The sequence below is a fragment of the Heterocephalus glaber genome, unplaced genomic scaffold (genome assembly GCF_053883595.1).
Source record: "Heterocephalus glaber isolate CG9 unplaced genomic scaffold, H.glaber_assembly_v1.0 deba00001429, whole genome shotgun sequence".
Lineage (NCBI taxonomy): Eukaryota > Metazoa > Chordata > Mammalia > Rodentia > Bathyergidae > Heterocephalus > Heterocephalus glaber.
Window position 1 is genome coordinate 18,676,955 of NW_028258294.1, and position 18,570 is coordinate 18,695,524.

The window sequence follows — 18,570 nt, forward strand, 5'->3', positions numbered from 1 at the left end:
CAATTCACATATCAAAAGAAATAGACTGACAGAATGGATTAAGAAGCAAAATCCAGCAATATGCTGTATACAAGGAACACACCTAACTCAAAAAGAAATTCATAGACTGAAAGTAAAAAGATGGAAAACATTTCTCCACGCCACAGGAACCCAGAAAAAAGCAGGGGTAGCAATCTTATTTGCAGACAAAGTAGATTTCAAACCAAAACTAATTAAGAGAGACAAAGATGTTCACTACATCCTTGTGAAGGGAACAATCCAAGAGGAAGACATGACAATCATAAATATATGTGCACCAAATATGAATGCCCCAAATATACAAAACAAATATTAGTGGACACGAAAAACTAAATAAGCACTAATACAAGTGTAGTGGGGGACCTCAATACCCCACTATCACAAATAGACAGGTCGTCTACACAAAAACTTGACAAGAAAATTCTAGAAGTGAGCCAAGCAATTGAACAAATGGACTTAATAGATGTTTACAGAGTGTTCCACCCCACAAAATCAGAATACACATTCTTTGCAACTGAATATTGTTCTCCAAAATAGACCACATACTCACTCATAGAACATGTTTAAGTTAGTGCAAAGGAATTGATGTTATCCCTTGTATATTATCAGACCATAGTGCCATGAAATTGGAAATCAATAGCAAAAGAAACTGCAAGAATTTCATAAACACATGGAAATTGAACAACACACTTCTGAATAACCAATGGATCACAGAGGAAATTAAAGAAGAAATCAGACAGTTCCTTCAATTAAATGACAATGACAATACAACATATCAGAATCTATGGGACACAATGAAAGCAGTCTTATGAGGGAAATTCATAGCAGTGAATGCACATATAAGGAAAACAGAACGAGCCCAATTAAACAACCTGATGCTGCACCTCAAGCTTCTAGAAAAAGAAGAGCAGGACAACCCCAGAGCTCATACAAGGGAGGAAATTATAAAGATCAGAGGAGAAATCAATGCAATGGAGACTAAGAGAATGATACAAAAAATCAGTGAAACCAAGAATTGGTTCTTCGAAAGAATCAACAAAATTGACAAACCCTTAGCCAACCTTATTATCAGAAAAAGGAAAGAAAAGGCCCAAATCCATGCAATTAGGAAGGAAAAGGGTGAAATTACAACAGACCCAGCAGAAATACAGAGGATCATCAATACCTACTTCCAGAACCTATATGCCAATAAGATGGAAACCACAGAAGAAATGGACAGATTCCTAGATACATATGAATTACCAAAGTTGAACAGAGAAGACCTAAAAATTCTAACCAACCCAATATCAACCAATGAAATTGAAAATGTAATTAAAAACTTATCAACTAAGAAAATCCCGGGCCCTGATGGCTTCACTGCTTAATTCTACAAGACATTTAGAGAGGAACTATTGCCACTACTGTTTAAACTCTTCAAGGAAATTGAAAGGGAAGCAATACTCCCAAATTCCTTCCTGGAAGCAAGCATTGATCCCCAAAGCAGAGAAAGACCCAACTGAAAAGGAGAACTATAGGCCAATCTCACTAATGAACATAGATGCAAAAATCCTTAATAAGATAATGGCAAACAGAATGCAGAAGATCATCAAGAAGATCATACACCCTGATCAAGTGGGATTCATCCCAGGGATGCAGAGATGGTTCAATATACGCAAATCAATCAATGTAATACACTATATCAATAGAGCCAAGGACAAAAACCATATGATAATCTCCATAGATGCAGAAAAAGCATTTGACAAAATCCAACATGCATTTATGATAAAAACCCTACAAAAAATTGGAATAGATGGTCTCTACCTCAAACTGATAGAAGCCATCTATGAAAAACCAATAGCCAACACCATACTAAATGGTCAAAAACTGAAATCCTTCACACAAAAATCAGGAACAAGACAAGGATGTCCACTATCACCACTCTTGTTCAATATACTTCTGGAAACATTAGCCATGGCAATTAGACAAGAGAAAGAAATGAAAGGAATAAAGATAGGAAATGAAGAAGTCAAATTGTCATTATTTGCAGATGACATGATACTCTATATAGAAGACCCCAAGAACTCCACCAAAAGTCTTCTAGACTTAATAACCAAATTCAGTCAAGTAGCTGGTTACAAGGTTAACACACAAAAATCAATAGCTTTCCTCTACACAAACAACAGACTCACTGAGAGAGAAATAGGGCAAATAATTCCTTTCACAATAGCATCCAAAAAACTGAAATGCCTAGGAATCAACCTAACGAAAGAAATCAAAGACCTCTTCTCTGAAAACTATAGCATTCTGAAAAGAGAGATTGAACATGATATCAGAAAATGGAAAGACATCCCTGCTCCTGGGTAGAAAGAATCAATATAGTGAAAATGGCCATACTTCCAAAACTGCTATATAGATTCAATGCAATTCCAATTGAGATTCCAGCAGCATACTTCACAGACCTTGGGAAAACAATCCAAAAATTCATTTGGAACAAGAAGAGACCCAGAGTAGCAAAAGCAATTCTACATAACAGAGACATGGCAGGGGGTATCACAATCTACAACAGACCTGAGGACCAGTGGAACATATTAGAAGATGCAGAAACAACTCTAGATACACTCAGCCATCTCATCTTTGATAAAGGAGCCAAACACCCTTACTAGAGGAAAGATAGCCTCTTTAATAAATGGTGCTGGAAAAAATGGGTTTCAACTTGCCAAGGATCAAAACTAGACCTATATCTCTCACCATGCGCTAAAATAAAATCAAGATGGATTAAAGATCTAAATATTAAAATAGAAACTCTGAACCAGTTGGAACAGAGGTCATTCTCCAAAATAAACCACATGCTAGCTCACTGGACATGTGTAAGTGAATGTGAAACAATTGAAGTTACCTCCTGTATATTATCATACTTTCATGCAATAAAATTGGAGATCAATAACATAAGAAACCACAAGACTCACACAAACACATGGAAATTGAATAACACCATCCTGAACAACCAATGAGTCACAGAGGAAGTTAAAGAAGAAATTAGACAATTTCTACAAGTAAATGATAATGGCAGTACATCATACAGGAATCTGTGGGACACAATGAAAGCAGTTCTACATGGGAAATTCATAGAATTGAATGCCCATATTAGGAAAACAGAGAGAACTCAAATTAACAACCTAATGCAGAACCTCAAGCTCCTAGAAAAGAAGAGCATAACAAACCCAAAGCTCATACAAGAGAGGAAATTATAAAGATCAGAACAGAAATCAATGCAATGGAGACTTAGAGAACAATAAAAAAAATCAATAAATCAAAGAGTTTTTTTTAAAAGAATAAATAAAATTGGTAAACCTTTAGCCAGTCTTATCAAAAAAGGAGGGAAAAGGCTCAAATCCATGCAATTAAGAATAAAAAATGTGAAGTCACAACAGGCCCAGCAGAAATCCAAAGGATCATCAATACCTACTTCGAGAACCTGTACTCCAATACAATGGAAAACACAGAAGAAATGGACAGATTCCTGCATACATACAAATTGCCAAAGTTAAATGAAGAAGATACAGAAATTCTAAACACCTCAATTACCATGAGTGAAATTGAAAATGTAATAAAAATTTACCAACAAAGAAAAGCTCAGGACCTGATGCCTTCACTGATGAATTCTATAAGACCTTTAAAGAACTATTGCCATTACTCCTTAAACTCATCAAGGAAATTGAAAGGGAAGCAATACTTCCCAATTCATTCCTGGAAGCAAGTGTTACTTTGATTCCAAAACCAGGGAAAGACTCAACTCAAAAAGAGAAGTATAGGTCAATCTTCCTAATGAACATAGATGCAAAAATCCTCGTCAAGATACTGACAAAGAGAATACAGAGGGTCATAAAGAAAATCATACACCCTGACCAAGTCAGATTATTCCAAGGATGCAGGGATGGCTCAACATATGTAAATCAATAAATGCAATACACTATATTAATAAAGGCAAGGACAAAAACCATATGATCATCTCAATAGATGCAGAAAAAGCATTCCACAAAATCCAACACCCATTCATGATAAAAACCCTACAGAAAATTGGAATAGAAGGCCTTTATCTCAACCTGATTAAGGCTATCTATGAAAATTCAACAGCCAACATCATACTAAATGGTCAAAAACTGAAAACTTTCATGCTAAAATCTGGAACAAGACAAGCATGCCCACTATCACCACTCCTGTTCACATAGTTCTGGAAACATTAGCCACAGCAACTAGAAAAGAGAAAGAAATAAAAGGAATAAAGATAGGAAAGGAAGAAGTTAATCTGTCATTATTTGCTGATGATATGATACTTTACATAGAAGACCCAAAAAACTCTGCCAAAAGACTTCTAGACTTAATTGATATGTTCAGTAGAGTAGCTGGGTACAAGGTCAACATTCAAAAAACAATAGCCTTCTTATACACAAATAGCAGACTCTCAGAGAGAGAAAAATTAGGGAAACAATTCCTTTTACAATAGCATCCAAAAAAAAAAAGAAATATCTAGAAATCAATCTAAAAAGGAAGCAAAAGACCTCTCTACACTAAAAACTACATGACTATGAAAAAAGGGATTGAAAAGGATAAGAGAACATGGAAAGACATCCCTTGCTCCTGGGTAGGAAGAACCAATATAATGAAAATCACCATACTTCCAAAACTACTATATAGATTTAATGCAATGCTGATTGAAATTCCAACAATATAATTCACATAACTAAAGGAAACTATCCAAAAATTCATTTGGAACCAGAAGAGACCTAGAATAGCAAAAGCAGTTCTAGGCAACAGAGACATGGCTAGGGGTATTGAAGCTATAATACAAAGCTACTGTGATAAAAACAGCATGGTACTCACAAAGAAACAGACCCGAGGATCAGTGGAATGGATTAGAAGATGCAGAAACAACTCCAGACATACTCATCCACCTCTTCTTTGACAAAGGAGCCAGCCACCCTCATTGGAGGAAAGATAGCCTATTTACTAAATGGTGTTGGAAAATCTGGATTTCAACCTTCCAAAGATGAAAACTAGACTCATATCTATCACCACGCTTTAAACTAAGATCAAAGTGGATTAAAGATCTAAATATTAAGACAGAAACACTAAACTTGCTGGAAGATAAGTTAGCTGGAACTCTTGAAAACATTGGCATAGGAAAAGACTTTATGAACAAAACTTCAGTTGCACGGGAACTAGCACAAAGAATCAACAACTGGGAGCTCATCTTATTAAAAAGCTTCTGCACTGCAAGAGAAACCATTAACAGAGCTTAAGAGACAACCTACAATGTGGGAAAAAAATTTTAGCAGCTGTACCTCAGACAAAGGACTACTATCTAGAATATATAAAGAACTGAAAAATATCAGACCCCCCCCCAAAGTTCAAAGATCCAATTCAAAAATGGGCATCTGAAATGAACAGACATTTCTCAGACAAAGAAGTAAAAGCAGCAAATAAACATATGAAAAAATGTTTAACATCACTGGTGATTACAAAGATGCAGATGAAAACAACACTGAGATTCCACCTCACCCCAGAAAGAATGGCTGCTATCAAGAAATCAACCAATAACAAATGCTGGCAGGGCTGTGGGAAAAGAGGAATCCTTCTCCATTGTTGGTGGGAGTGCAGACTGGTGCAACCACTGTGGAAATCAGTGTGGAGATAACTCAAAGAACTAGGACTAGAGGTCCCATTTGACTCAGCTATTCCCCTGCTGGGTATCTTCCCCAAAGAATTAAAAGAATCATACCACAGCAATATATGCACACCCATGTTTATAGTGGCACAGTTTGTAATAGCTAAAGCTTGGGAGCAGCTCAAGTGCTCATCAGCTGGAAATGATAAAGAAGACGTGGTTGTTTTTATAAAATGCAGTACTACTCAGCCATAGAGAACGAGAAACTAGAGACATAGCTAAATGGATGCATATTGAGGACATAATCTTGAGTGAAATAAGTAGGACACACATGTAAATACCGAATAGTTTCTCTAGTGTGAGAAACTGAAAGTGTAAATAAGGATTAAAATGAATAACTGATAATTTGAAATAGGAATAAAAGGTCCAAAGGGGTAGGGGAAGTGGGAGGGGAAGGGGAAAGGAAAGAAGGTAAAGGAAAAATTATGAGACAAAAAATGAAAACAAAGTTTATGTAAAAATGGAAAGGTGGAGGGAGTGAGGGGCTCACAGGTAATGGGGAAAAAATAAGAACCAAGATACATCATTTACGGGTACAATCACCCACTGATAAATGTAAATGTATCATATACCTAAAATGCACCAATGAAAGAATTTAAGCAAAAAAAAAAAAGAGGAAAAAAGAAAACTCTTCTACAGAGAGAAAGGAAGATGCATTTACTCATCTGTTTTTTTCACTTTGGTAAAATATTTGCTCCACCAATAATTATTCCTCTCACCTTCAGGTTTTGTGTACATGAGTTCTAAGTGGGTTCCACTGGAGATTATGGTGTAATATCAACAGAAAAACCAGAAAAGCCTTAGAGGCAGTGGTGGCACATGCCTGTAATCCAAAAATCCTGGGAGGCTGAGGAAGGAGGATCACAGATTTGAACCCAGCCTGAGCAACTTAGTGACTTAGCAAGATGTTTCAAAAAAGAATAAAAGGGCTGAGTCTGTAGCTCAGTGAAAATCCCCTGGGCTCAATCTCTAGTCCAAAACAAAAAAGAAAGAAGGAGAAGGAGAAAGAGAAGGAGAAGGAAGGAGAAGGAGGAAGAAGGAGGAAGAAAAAAAGGAAGACGAAGGAAGAAGGAGGAAGAAGAAGGAAGAAGGAAGAAGCAAGAAGCACATACCACAAGCCTGAAATATAGCTTTTGATTTAGAAGTTGGGGTTGGACCGTTACAGAGCCAGTCACCATGCTGTGGCCGGGATAAAAGACAAATGAGGCCATGGAATAACTGAACATATATCTGAAAATGTCTATGACTCAGCAATTTTAGTTTTGGGGAAGTATGCCACAAAGACACCTACATATGTGCAGGATTATGTATTTATAACAAGCCCCTGGTGATAAAAACCTGAAGTTCATAAAAAAAAGTGAAGACCAGAAACAGTATTGATCATAATTAGGCACATACAAGAGAATAATACATGTCTGGTCCAATTCAGTTCAAAAATAGAGAGATTTAATCTAAGGCACTGTAAGTCAGTAAAGTGGTTATTTTTAGGAAATAGAGAATGAACAGTGGATGCTGTTGGTGCGTCATCAGATCCCACTTAGTACCAGAGTAAGAGGTAGTTTAGCTATTTAGCTTATATATGGGCAGCCAGTAAGGGACTCAGCCAAGATGCAGTTGGGCTAGTCAGCCTTATGAAGAAAACTGCATCTACATAGGGTTAAGAGTTAACTCAAACCATATAGATTATTTAATTCAGGAATGCTGAACTGAGGAATGCTGTAAAAAACAAGTGCAGAGAAGCGACCACTGTAACAGACCCCCTCCTACATTTTGCTTTGTTCTCCCTACATAGCAAGATTCCTAACTGGCCAGAGTGTGTGTGATCAGTGCACAGCCATTGGATGTTCTGTTTCTCTATAGGTCATATTAGAGCATGGACAGTCCATACCCAAAGTCTATATACTAGCTCACCTTGAGCTGTTATGGCCAGAGACCTGGCTACCTAGATATAAAAGAATCTAGACAAAGAGCCCACTCTGGTCACCTGTTATGGGGCCTCTCCTGACTACTGGGGACATTCTCTCTTCCTATACCTCCAATAAACTCTCCTCTTTATTGCATTCTTTGCAATTTCATTCTTCAACCTCATAAGACACCAGCCCGGTTTAGACAGTAACACCAGAACATTCGTCCTCCTCTCTACTGCACAAGTTGGCGGCTTATAACTCCTGATTGTCCCCCTATTCCTTTGTCAAACAGTAGAATCTTGGCTGGGAGGCTATGCTCCATTTTTCAAGCCAGATCTTGGTGAATGGCTGATCAACATAGGGGAACAAAAGCCAGGCGCTTATGCCTCAAGGTGAGAATAGCTCTCTGATTGAGTTTTTATTCAATTGCCTTTTCATGAGATCTGAGCAATCCCCACACAAGGTCACACTCTAGCTCTTTCTCTGCTCTCAAGTATTTCTCTCATTCCATTCTCCTCTGAGCACTCTTCTCCCATTGAGCCCACCAAAGAATTCCTGTTTCACGCTGTGCTTCTTAATGAAGCAACCTAAAACAGAGTTTAGCTGTATTAGATTTAGTAGTGTTCTCTTTTATGACCTGTGTGAGAGTTGCACACATGTCTTAACTTTGTGGTAGGTTATTGATAAGAACATTTATGATTTATGTTATAGTTCAATAAAAAAGTTTACTTACAAAAGAAAGACAGATACTTAGTTAAAAAAGAAATTATATTGTTCTCCAAAACCTTGAGTTAAAGCTACCCCATAATCCTGCATATCTCATAATATTTTTAAGATTCTTTCTGTACTTGGAAAGCCTATAAACATCTGTAAGTACCCTGCGAACTACCCATAAAACTTGTGGGCCTCAGAAGCTGCCTTCAGGACTCCTACCTACATTAACTCCTCCTAAATTAGTAACATTAAACTAGATAATGCTTGTTTAGACAAACTGGCTTGTGCAGAATCAGCAAAATTTAAAATCGTAGTGGTTAGCAAATAAGTTTATTTCATACTTAAGTAAAGTCTACTGAAGTTCGGGGCAACTTTGGAGTAGTAGCCCTCAATTCTGGCTTCTCCCATTTTCTAGTACTCTCTCAAGACATAATTTTACAATCACCACAGCAGGTGAGTAGACCACTTGAGATATTTGCACCAGTAATCAAATGTTTTTTTTAGAAGAAGAAAAAATACGAGAAAAGGAAAAAAATGGAAACAAAATCTTTGCAAATAGGGAAGGGTGGAGGGGGTGAAGGGAGGGCAGGGGAAGGGGGAAAAATAAGAACCAAGATACTCATGTAAAGGTACAAGATCCCAATGATGAATGTAACTGTATTTTATACCTAAAATGTACCAATAAACTTAATGGGGAAAAAAACCAAAGAGAAGTGATGATTGTCACTTCTTCACACAACCCATTGGCCAGACCTAGTTAGAAGCCCCGCTACTCTCCACTCCCCAAGAGTTGGATTGTGAGAAGGTATGTCTCTCCTGTGTTCTCAGAAGAGAGAGTGATATCCATTAAGGAAGTTCTACTATGTCTTCACTGATTTTTACCTAACACCAATTTTGGACTTTTTATATGGGGCAAGGAGAATAGATTTATTTTCCCTTCTTTATGATATAAATTCCATAAGAATGTAGAAATTTGATTTCTGGATATACTAATTTCTCCATGAACATTTTGCATATTGTTTCTTCTCACTTTAAATCTGAAAATTAATCTCTGTAAGTGTGGCTTCATAATCAGGCAATAGTAATATAATAAATTCAATAGAAAGCCTACAAAGGAGTAGAAACCATGGCAGCTTTATTACATATAACAAATACTTTACTTTGTGTGAGAAGAGTTGTCTTTCATATTGCAGGATGGTACTAAAGTCCATCTTATACTCTGGAAAAGATCTTTTTTTTGTAGTAGTAGTTGTAGTGGCCAATGTGAATCCATAACCATAGACTCGATCTTTTTAGCAGAAGAACTAAATTATGGAACTAAATTACATTAGTACAAAAATATCCTCTTAATTATAAAAACATGAGGTAGATATAAATTAATAGTTATGTGGATCATTGATTCTAGATATTAAATAAAATATTAAAAATATATGGCTCTTCAGAAAAACATCTTCCTTGGGCTCACAAAATCGTTTTTCATTAATGTTGTAATAGTTTGTCAATATCCTCTGCAGTTGAACCAGCTATTAGATTTCAGTATAGTCACTTGTTTTGTTTTCATATTAAATTTGTATTGATTTGTTCCATGAAAGAAATAGAAAAATCCTAGAAGTAAAACAAAGAAGATTTACTACATTATGCAACTAGTTTCTAGTTTTAACTTGAATTCTTGAGAACCTCAAGTTTTCAGCACAAATATTTTTGGTATTTGCTGCTCCAAATAGCAATACTGATGCTATTTCTAAGGAAACAAAATGGAGGGAAGATTTTATATTCACTTACCATCTTTGCTGAAAACAGCATCAACTTTGTTGCCAATTCCAGGAAAGTCATGGGCTATCATTTTAGGATAACCTCTATCCATGGATTGTCTGTATTCATCATACCTGGTCAGAAAATGATCAGGAGGGTCAGAACCTTTTAATAAAAATCAAGACTTTTCAAAATCATTACAGGAAATGCACCAGCATGAATTTAACAAGAACTTTTAATTCTAGGGATTGTAAAATGGGGAGTTGAATGAAGACAGATAGAATGTTGGGGTGTACTAGAAAATTTATAAGGTCCCTTTGAAATCCAACATCTAATTTTAATTCTCCAGTAAATTCTACACCATATCCTAATAATGTAAAACATTAGGAAAGAGTGATTCCTTTTGGCCAAAGTAGCTCTATAAAGATGTATGCTCATTTTTATATCTTTTTAAAATTTGATATCACATGCTTTCAGGACTCCCAGCACAGGCATTGTGTGATGATTACTCATTAATTGATTAAATAAATGGATGCTAGATTGGATATAGCCATTCACAGAAAAGGCAGCTGACTAAGGCCATCTGAGACTCATTTTGAACCAGATAAGTCTAGAACTTTTAGTACAGAAAGAATTGGTGCCTTATTTCTTTATTATTTTTGGTAGTGCTGGGGGTGTGGGTTGAATTCAGGGCCTCATGCATGCAAAGCAAGTGCTTTATCACTAAGCTACATCCTGGCCTTTTTTTTTTCTCTTCTGTTTTGAGTTAGGATCTGGTTAAATTGCTCAGCCTGGCCAGGAACTTGCAGTCTTCCTACCGCAGCCTCCAGAATAGATGGGAATACAGGTGTGCAGCACCATAATCAAGAGCCTAATTTTTTTGTGTTCAGTTTTTACCTCCAGTACTTGTTAGCAACAAAGAAGTATGTTTTCCAAGTGTATACATCAGAAGTAGCAGCATCAATTTGCTTTACAGTCCTAGGAAAACCAAAAGAGTGGTAGATACTCCTGGGATATCTGGGTAGAGCATTCTGTCCCTGAACAGCCCAATAGTTGTAACCTGCCAATCAAAAACCAGAGATGTAAAAAACCACCCAAGGCTCCAATAGACAATAAGCTATGATTCCAGCTAAGTCTTAGTTTTTCATGCTAGAACAGTGTCCTAGCTCTAGATCAGAATCATCTAGAGATTTTTGAAAAAGCCAGTGTTGGAATCCTGTTCCAGAACAGTTAAGCAGTTATATTTTGAAACTTCCTAGGTCAATTTAATCTGAAGCAAGCTTTGAGAATGTTTATGACCATTTCATAAGGGGTTCCTTCCAGAGACAGATGTTCAAATGGCTAGAATTTGTCATACTGCCCCAGTGATATAAAGTTCAAATCAATGGTATCTGAAGAGCAGAGCAGAATTGCAACTCTGGATTAAAATCATAGCATTTGAGTAGAACACAGTTCCAGATATGTGAATTTATGCTGTGTCCAGTTAGTAAACCCCATATCACATACAGCTAATCTTGTTTTCTTAAGAAGGGGTTGCTCTTGTTCACAGATATGATTATTTGCTCCTTATTAAATGCAGTCTGAAACTTTGTACATATAAAGCCCTATTTAATTTCGCAACACAAAGGTTGGAAATCCTGTTTCAAAGTGTTTGCCTGTTGAAATGACCTTTGATTCTTTGCTTTGCATGTATGGCAAGATCAAGTGTCTTAATCTTTGCTGTACTATGTAAAACATATATGAAAATGTATTTGTTTGCATGGTCTTCAAAGCCAGAAGCATCAGATTCTATTTCATTCTGACAGGAAAAAAAATATGTCCCGTTTGATTCATAATAATTCATTACTTCACATATGTGCATATGCATGTGATAGGAAACTTGTTAAAATTCAGATTTTGTTCAAAGAAGGTCTGGATTTGAGATTCTATATTTGTATTAGCCTGCCTGGTGATTCCAGGCCCACTGGTGGAGAATTACACCCAGACAACAAGGTGGCAATGTCCCATTTGACTGCTCCGTGGTGGCCTTTCTCACCCTCACTCAAGAAGGTGGCTTGTATTAAAATAGGGTGTAGGAAATCGCACAAACTAAATGCTTCTATTCCATTCTCTGTAGAATTGGCCCGCTTCACTCAACTTTATTTCTGAGCACTCCTAGTAATATGGGGAAAGTTTTAAATATAGTTTGCAAAGAAAACACATTTATAGGTCTAGATTCATAAACTGGTCAGAACAATTCTATCTCAAATTATTTCTTTCTGTTTAAAATGACTCAAATGCATAATGTAATTTTTAATAGGCAGGTTGCACTCTGATTGATTTGATTGGTGAGACTGATTTTCAAAAATCCATGGACAGAATGTAGCTAATACCTTCACATCTCACCCCAAAAGTAAATGAAAAATTAAGTTGCAAAAACAATGAAAAATAATTGGGACTTTTACCTTTGAAAAACCGGATTTCATCTTTGTAGTCAAGTTCATAAGCAGCATCAAATCCATTTGCCAGATGTGGCCAAAAAGCAGCAGTGAAACCGATTTCAGCTTCTAAATATGAGGGACGTAGACGAAGGTAGAACCTGATTTTGAAAATAAGGAAAAAGAAAAAAGCTTTCGATCTAATCTTTGGCAATCTCTCTGGCTAGCACTCAGCTCCTTGTTGCTGGCACAAGTCTTGTGCTTATAAATTTTCAACATCTGATCCTTCAAAGGAGGGGGTGGGGCATGAGAAGTCCAGGTTTATAGCATCTGCTTAATTCTTCATGGAAATATTGCCACCATGGCAAATTTCAAGAGTCACCATAGTCACACTATTTTTAACACACAAATACAATAGGCATAAATAACCTCAAGAATATAAATGGTAAAACAAAACCTTATTATTCCTATGGCAGTATTAGAAATTGAGGATAGGGAAAGTAAAAGAGATGTCTAAGGCCATAGAGCTGGTAAGAAGCAAAGGTTAATTTAAAACTTGCTTCTGGCAGCCACTACTTTTGTTGTTCCTTGATTAGTGGTGTATGAAGTTGATTCAACAGTTCGTAGGGACTGGGCTAACAGCACTGAACAGAGTATCATGAGGGTTGATGAGAGTTTTCCATATTCCAGGCCTTGGAGGTTAGAATCCTACTTCTATGTCCTGTCCTGCCTCATCATGGCTGTGAGAACTTGGACAAGCCAGTTACTGTCTCTATCCTTCTGTGTCTTCTTGATGTGATGACATTTAAATCATTTCAGTGTCCCTTCAGTTCCTGCAAACCCTAGAGTTGTCCTGCTTCTTGGAGTCATCCCTGAAAGCTTATTCTGACAGATGTGTTCTGCTAGATTGAACTTTCCTTTAAATCACGTTTCCTCAACATCTCCTAACATTGAGATGAACCCTGTATGGGTTACTTCCAGCCTCTTCTTTCAAACTCAAAACTAGTGAAGACTAGGAAAGAAAGCTAATACCTGAATTTAGGGATAGAGATGACTACAAAGTAATAAAACAGCACCACCATGCTCCAAGAAGAGTGTCTGAAGAGAGGCAAGTCTTTCAGGACCCTCCTCCCATCCCCACCCTAGTTTTTTCTGTGCTGGTCTGTGAGCTGTGTCATTCAAAAAGTTGTATTATTTTTCCTGGTCCTGTAGGAATCACTGTGGCATAAAGAGCAGGCCTGTTCTGTGCACAAGAGAACATAGTCCTTTTGAATCCACATATTGCAGAGACAGTTCCAAGATCCTTCTTTGAGGAGGGAAGCACTAAGTTGTGGCTGCCCATATCTGCCTAAAAGATCTCATGAACTCAAGGATTCTCTCAGTAATGGTGTCTCCCCACTTCCTCCTCCTTCTTCCTCCTCTCCTCCTCCCTCTTCTCCCTCTTCCTCCTCTTCCTTCTTTTCTTCTTCTTTTTCTTCTTCTTCCTCTCCCTCTTCTTCCTCTTCTTCTCTCCTCCTCCTTCTTCTTTCTTCTTCCTCCTCCTCCTTCTCTTCTTCTTCTCCTCTTCTCCTCCTCCTCATCCTCTTCCTCTTCCTCCTTCTCCTCTCCTCCTTCTCCTTCTCCTTCTCTTTAGCTTCCAGTGGCAACAGAGAACCTTCAAGCTTTGGGAGGGCCATCCATTCTAGGATGGAAGGGGTGATACTTAAAGAGAGCCTACATAGCCTCATCAGAGTAATGGTGCTGTGAATGGACTGATTTCTCTTTAACATCTTCAAGATTGGCATAATAAAAAAAAGCCCTGGGTAGGGGTCAGAAGACCAATAAGTACTCTGTCACTAATGAGCTCTGTATCATAAAAGGTTTTCTCTTTTTTCTTTTCTTCCTTCTCTGTAAGATGCGATTATTATTTACTGATTTTCTACTTCAATGGTAGTATCTGAGAATCAAAATGGCCCAATAATATACGTGGAAAAATAAGTTTCTTTAAGTATATTATGTTGTGTAAATGAAAGCAATTTCTACCATATAATTATAAATATAAATCAATGTAAGATAAATAGTACATGAAACTTATTAGTGGACCATAGTAATGATGTAGAACACAAAGAAGAACTGAGAGATCTTACCTTTTTTTAAAGAACATTATTTCTCCCCGAAGTGTAGTTACAGCATCAAAGGTTACCTGACTATTACACACATCTGGAGCTTTTAAGCCTAATTTCTCCTCCTCTCCTCCCAAGGGAATTTTGGGAGGTCCTAAGGAAAATAAGAAAACTGGAGTTAGTTTTGCCTAGTGTTGGGAAACTGCATAAACAATGAAAGCTTCTTAAAAGATACAGCTAATGGTTTGTTTTATTTGTAATAGGTATAAAGACCAGTCCTTGTTCACAACATTTTTCTTCTTACTCACCATATAGTTTTTGGATGCCATCGATGTCATCTTGACCTAATTGAACATTACCATTGTAGGAATAGACGGGGTACATTAAAGATTCAGTGTCAGAAGAATGACCAAGTCCAAGGGAATGGCCAAATTCATGAGCCGCAGTGAGATACAAGTTGATCTCTAAAAGGTTAAGAAAACCCATTTTCAATTATTTAAAATGTATTCAGTTTTGAGGCATTTATTTAAGAAATAATCTATATGGGAACCAAGAGAGACTATGTAAAGGTGCAAATTTCCAATGATGAATGTCATTATATTGTATACCTAAAATGTACCAATGATTAGAATGAACAATCAATAATGTAAAATAGGAATAAAAGGTCCAAAGGGGTAGGGGTAGTGAGAGGGGCAGGGGAAAGGAAAGAAGGGAAAGGAAAAAATGATGAGAAATGGAAAAAATGGAAATAAAGTCTTTGTAAATAGGGAAGGATGGAGGGGGTGAAGGGAGGGCTAGGAATGGGGAAAAAATAAGAACCAAGTTGCATTATGTAAAGGTATAATTCCCAATGAGAAATGTAATTGTGTTGTATACCTACAATGTACCAATAAAAGAATTTAATACCAAAAAAAGAAATAATCTATAATTTTTTTGTTTATTTGTTTCTTGAAACAGGGTCTCACTATGTAGCCCAGGGTCATCTCAAATTCTCAGTAATCCTCCCACCTCAGGCTCCTGAGTGCTGGGATTATAGGTGTATGCCACCATGCCCAGCAATCTACAATTCTATAAGGACTAATTCTATTTTCTTGGTTACCTTTTAAATATATATATATTTCAAAATGTATATACATTTATATACATATATATGTACATATATTTATAAAACTTTTTTTCTGAATGTGGGAGGCATTCTTTAATTAATAATAAAAAGAGATGTCCAAACCTAGACTTTAGGATTATATTGATAAAATTAAGACAAATTGACTGAGAATTTAGCACAAATGAGTCGATTTTGTTCATGATTAGCTGGTATATATTATTTCACAGAGAACCAATAAGGTTTTATTAAAATTTAGTATTTTTCTTATTTACTAAATTGATAAATGCTTAATGCTGGAAATCTTGGATAACACAGAAGGGCTATCCCCCTTAATTTCCACATTATCTTCCTACTACTGTTAAATTTTGCTGTACCTTTCTCATAAAGAAGATACAAAGTAGATATCTACAAGCAAAGCCTGAAGTTTTCAATACTTTCTTAATGGAAATTTTAGAGTGGTGTATTTGTCACCAATAAGAAGTTATACTAGCAAAGCTAACCTCTCTTATACTATTCTAAATATTCCATTTTCTTAGTGGTAATGGAAAAATGCCTATTTCTATTAATTCATTCTGTCAGTTAAGTCAACCAATATTGAAATGAACCATGAAAGGGCAGGGGAATTGAGAGTAATAAAATTGATTGACTTACTACTCAAATCCTTGGTCCACTTTTCATTGCTCCACATTTCATCTTCATCAAAGTGAGCATCCCCTCCTAGACGTGGACCTGGTCCAAAAGCATGAGCAAGTGTATCTCCAGGTCCATCAAAGGGGTTATTGTCACCATGAGCTGCAAGAAATAATATTCAACAAAGATTCTGAGAACCATCAAATGCTTCTCATTTAGGCTAACTTAGGATAGCAACCATTAGCTTTGCTAAGATGCCACCTGACTTCATCAAATATAATGTAATTTCCTGCCTTCAGTCCATGAGATCAATAACCTCTTCAACAAGGAATTCTAGTTGCAAAGCTGAAGAGAGTTAGGGGCAAGGGAAAGTTAGGTGAGACTATTGCCATGCTACAGGAAGAGCTTACCTCCTCTGGTAAAGGATATCATTATGTCTGCTTCACCCCAAAATATCCTGGTGAATGTCAGAGGTGAGACATCACTCCAGAGTCGAAAGGCTTTCTCAAAGGCATTCTCCACAACTGATCTTGGCAAATCTGGTGTGAAATTTTTAATCCTTAATAAAACACAATTCAGAAACATTAGGCCTATTTCTTACCATCTAATGGGAAACACGTTCCTCATTCTAATAGTCACTCTGGTTACCTGTAAGTCAGATCCTTTTTGTTCCAACGAGGGCCCCCTGGCATGGTGGTGAACAAAGCCACATCAGGCACCCCACATCTGGGCTGCTTCATCACCTTCAGGGTTTCATTATCTGGCTTCCCAGTCACTTTTAGCCCAAAGAATTTCTGCATTTGTTTTAGGAGTTCAGCCAGGTTATTAACACTTCTTTTTTGTTTTCCAACATGCATCCTTTTGTTCAAATTATAGTAGTTTTCCAAGTATTTCTGATAAAAAATAAAATTATTGAAACATTGAATGGGAACTATTTCTTATTTTTTTAAAAAATGAATGACGTGAAGTTTTAATCCAGATATAGAACTACTTTCTAACCTTTTGTTTAGACTGCATGATTTTTGTTATCTTTATCAATGGTTAAAAAAATACAATTTCAGAGTAGAATTCCACTCACTATTGCTTATGGAAAAGACTGAACTTTACAGTAAAGCAAGACATGTAGAATGAAATTTACAAGTTGTTGAAAACCTACAAATTTCTAAAGTGAGATTTGCATCCTGTTTCTTCAGTCCCTCTCAGCTCCAGCTGGAAAAGGAGAGGCTTGGGAAAGTGTTGTTTCTGACAAAAAACCATTTCTCTTTGTAGGAAATCCATCCTTAAATGAACTCCATTATATTACACTAGAAAAATGAAAACTAACGACTTCCATTTCTAGAATGTGTAAAATAGTATGTACCTGGACCAGCTCCACATCTTCTCCTTGTGTTTCTGGCGATACTGGGAAGCCATGAGACCCCATGCTCCAGAGCAGCAGCAGCAGCAGAGGAAGACTGAGCATGCTAATCTTTGTTTTCCTCCTCAGGACAAGAAACAGAAGCTCTCTACCTGACTGTTCCAGTAGTATCTCACCTTGGAAGATCTCTCTTTATATAGAGAGTCCAAGCCGCAGGCTGTCTGACTCACAGTTCAAAACATCCTCTTGATTACCAATGAACAGCCTGAGCAGTTATCAGAAACTAAGACTTCAAGTATGTAGCAATTCCACGATTAATATCAAACAGGACATTTGTGAGAGAGACAATCTTCACCACGTAAAGATTTGTTTTCTCCAATACATGTCCATACTATTGGGAAAGGTCTCAGTTGCACACACAGGCACAGAGTACTCCATGGCTTTTTCAAAGGCGGGTTTTGCTACTTGATGCTGCTGGTTATAAAATGTTCCGGGTGTCTGTGCACCCCTTGCTCCCAGGGTCAAGGATGGAATCACTAACATTTTGTGCCCTCTTCTATTCAGCACTCCCACTGATGTTCAGCTGCTCAAGCACTGGTTGGGTTGGCACTTGGGGTTCTTTGAGGGTCCCCTTTACCTTTGCTAAACCATCTGGTACTCTATGGAAATAGTGTCATGGAAGTAAATATATGTGTATGTACTGAAAGATGTACAATGAGAATTTATGTTCTACTCTGGGAGAGAAAAGCTGGTCTATCTCTGTAGCTTCCTCTACTTCTGTTCCTTCCTCCTTTTTTTGAATGTGTTTAAATGAGGATTAATTTGAAAGGCATTTGCCTCCATTCTCCCACTTCAGCACTTCAT

At 37.0% G+C, this 18,570-nt stretch overlaps 1 protein-coding gene across 1 annotated transcript; it reads right to left on the bottom strand.

Annotated features, from left to right (window-relative positions):
• Positions 1-9,713: 9,713 nt before the first annotated feature.
• Mmp1 (matrix metallopeptidase 1) lies at positions 9,714-17,811 on the bottom strand. The gene is made up of 10 exons (XM_087212237.1): positions 17,710-17,811; positions 16,998-17,242; positions 16,760-16,908; positions 16,371-16,511; positions 14,923-15,078; positions 14,639-14,768; positions 12,540-12,673; positions 10,993-11,155; positions 10,126-10,229; positions 9,714-9,948 (listed from the first exon to the last, which is right to left on the bottom strand). Exons 1-10 carry the CDS (start codon positions 17,809-17,811, stop codon positions 9,842-9,844), a joined length of 1,431 nt encoding a protein of 476 aa, XP_087068363.1. The 3' UTR covers positions 9,714-9,841.
• Between the last annotated feature and the right edge of the window lie 759 nt (positions 17,812-18,570).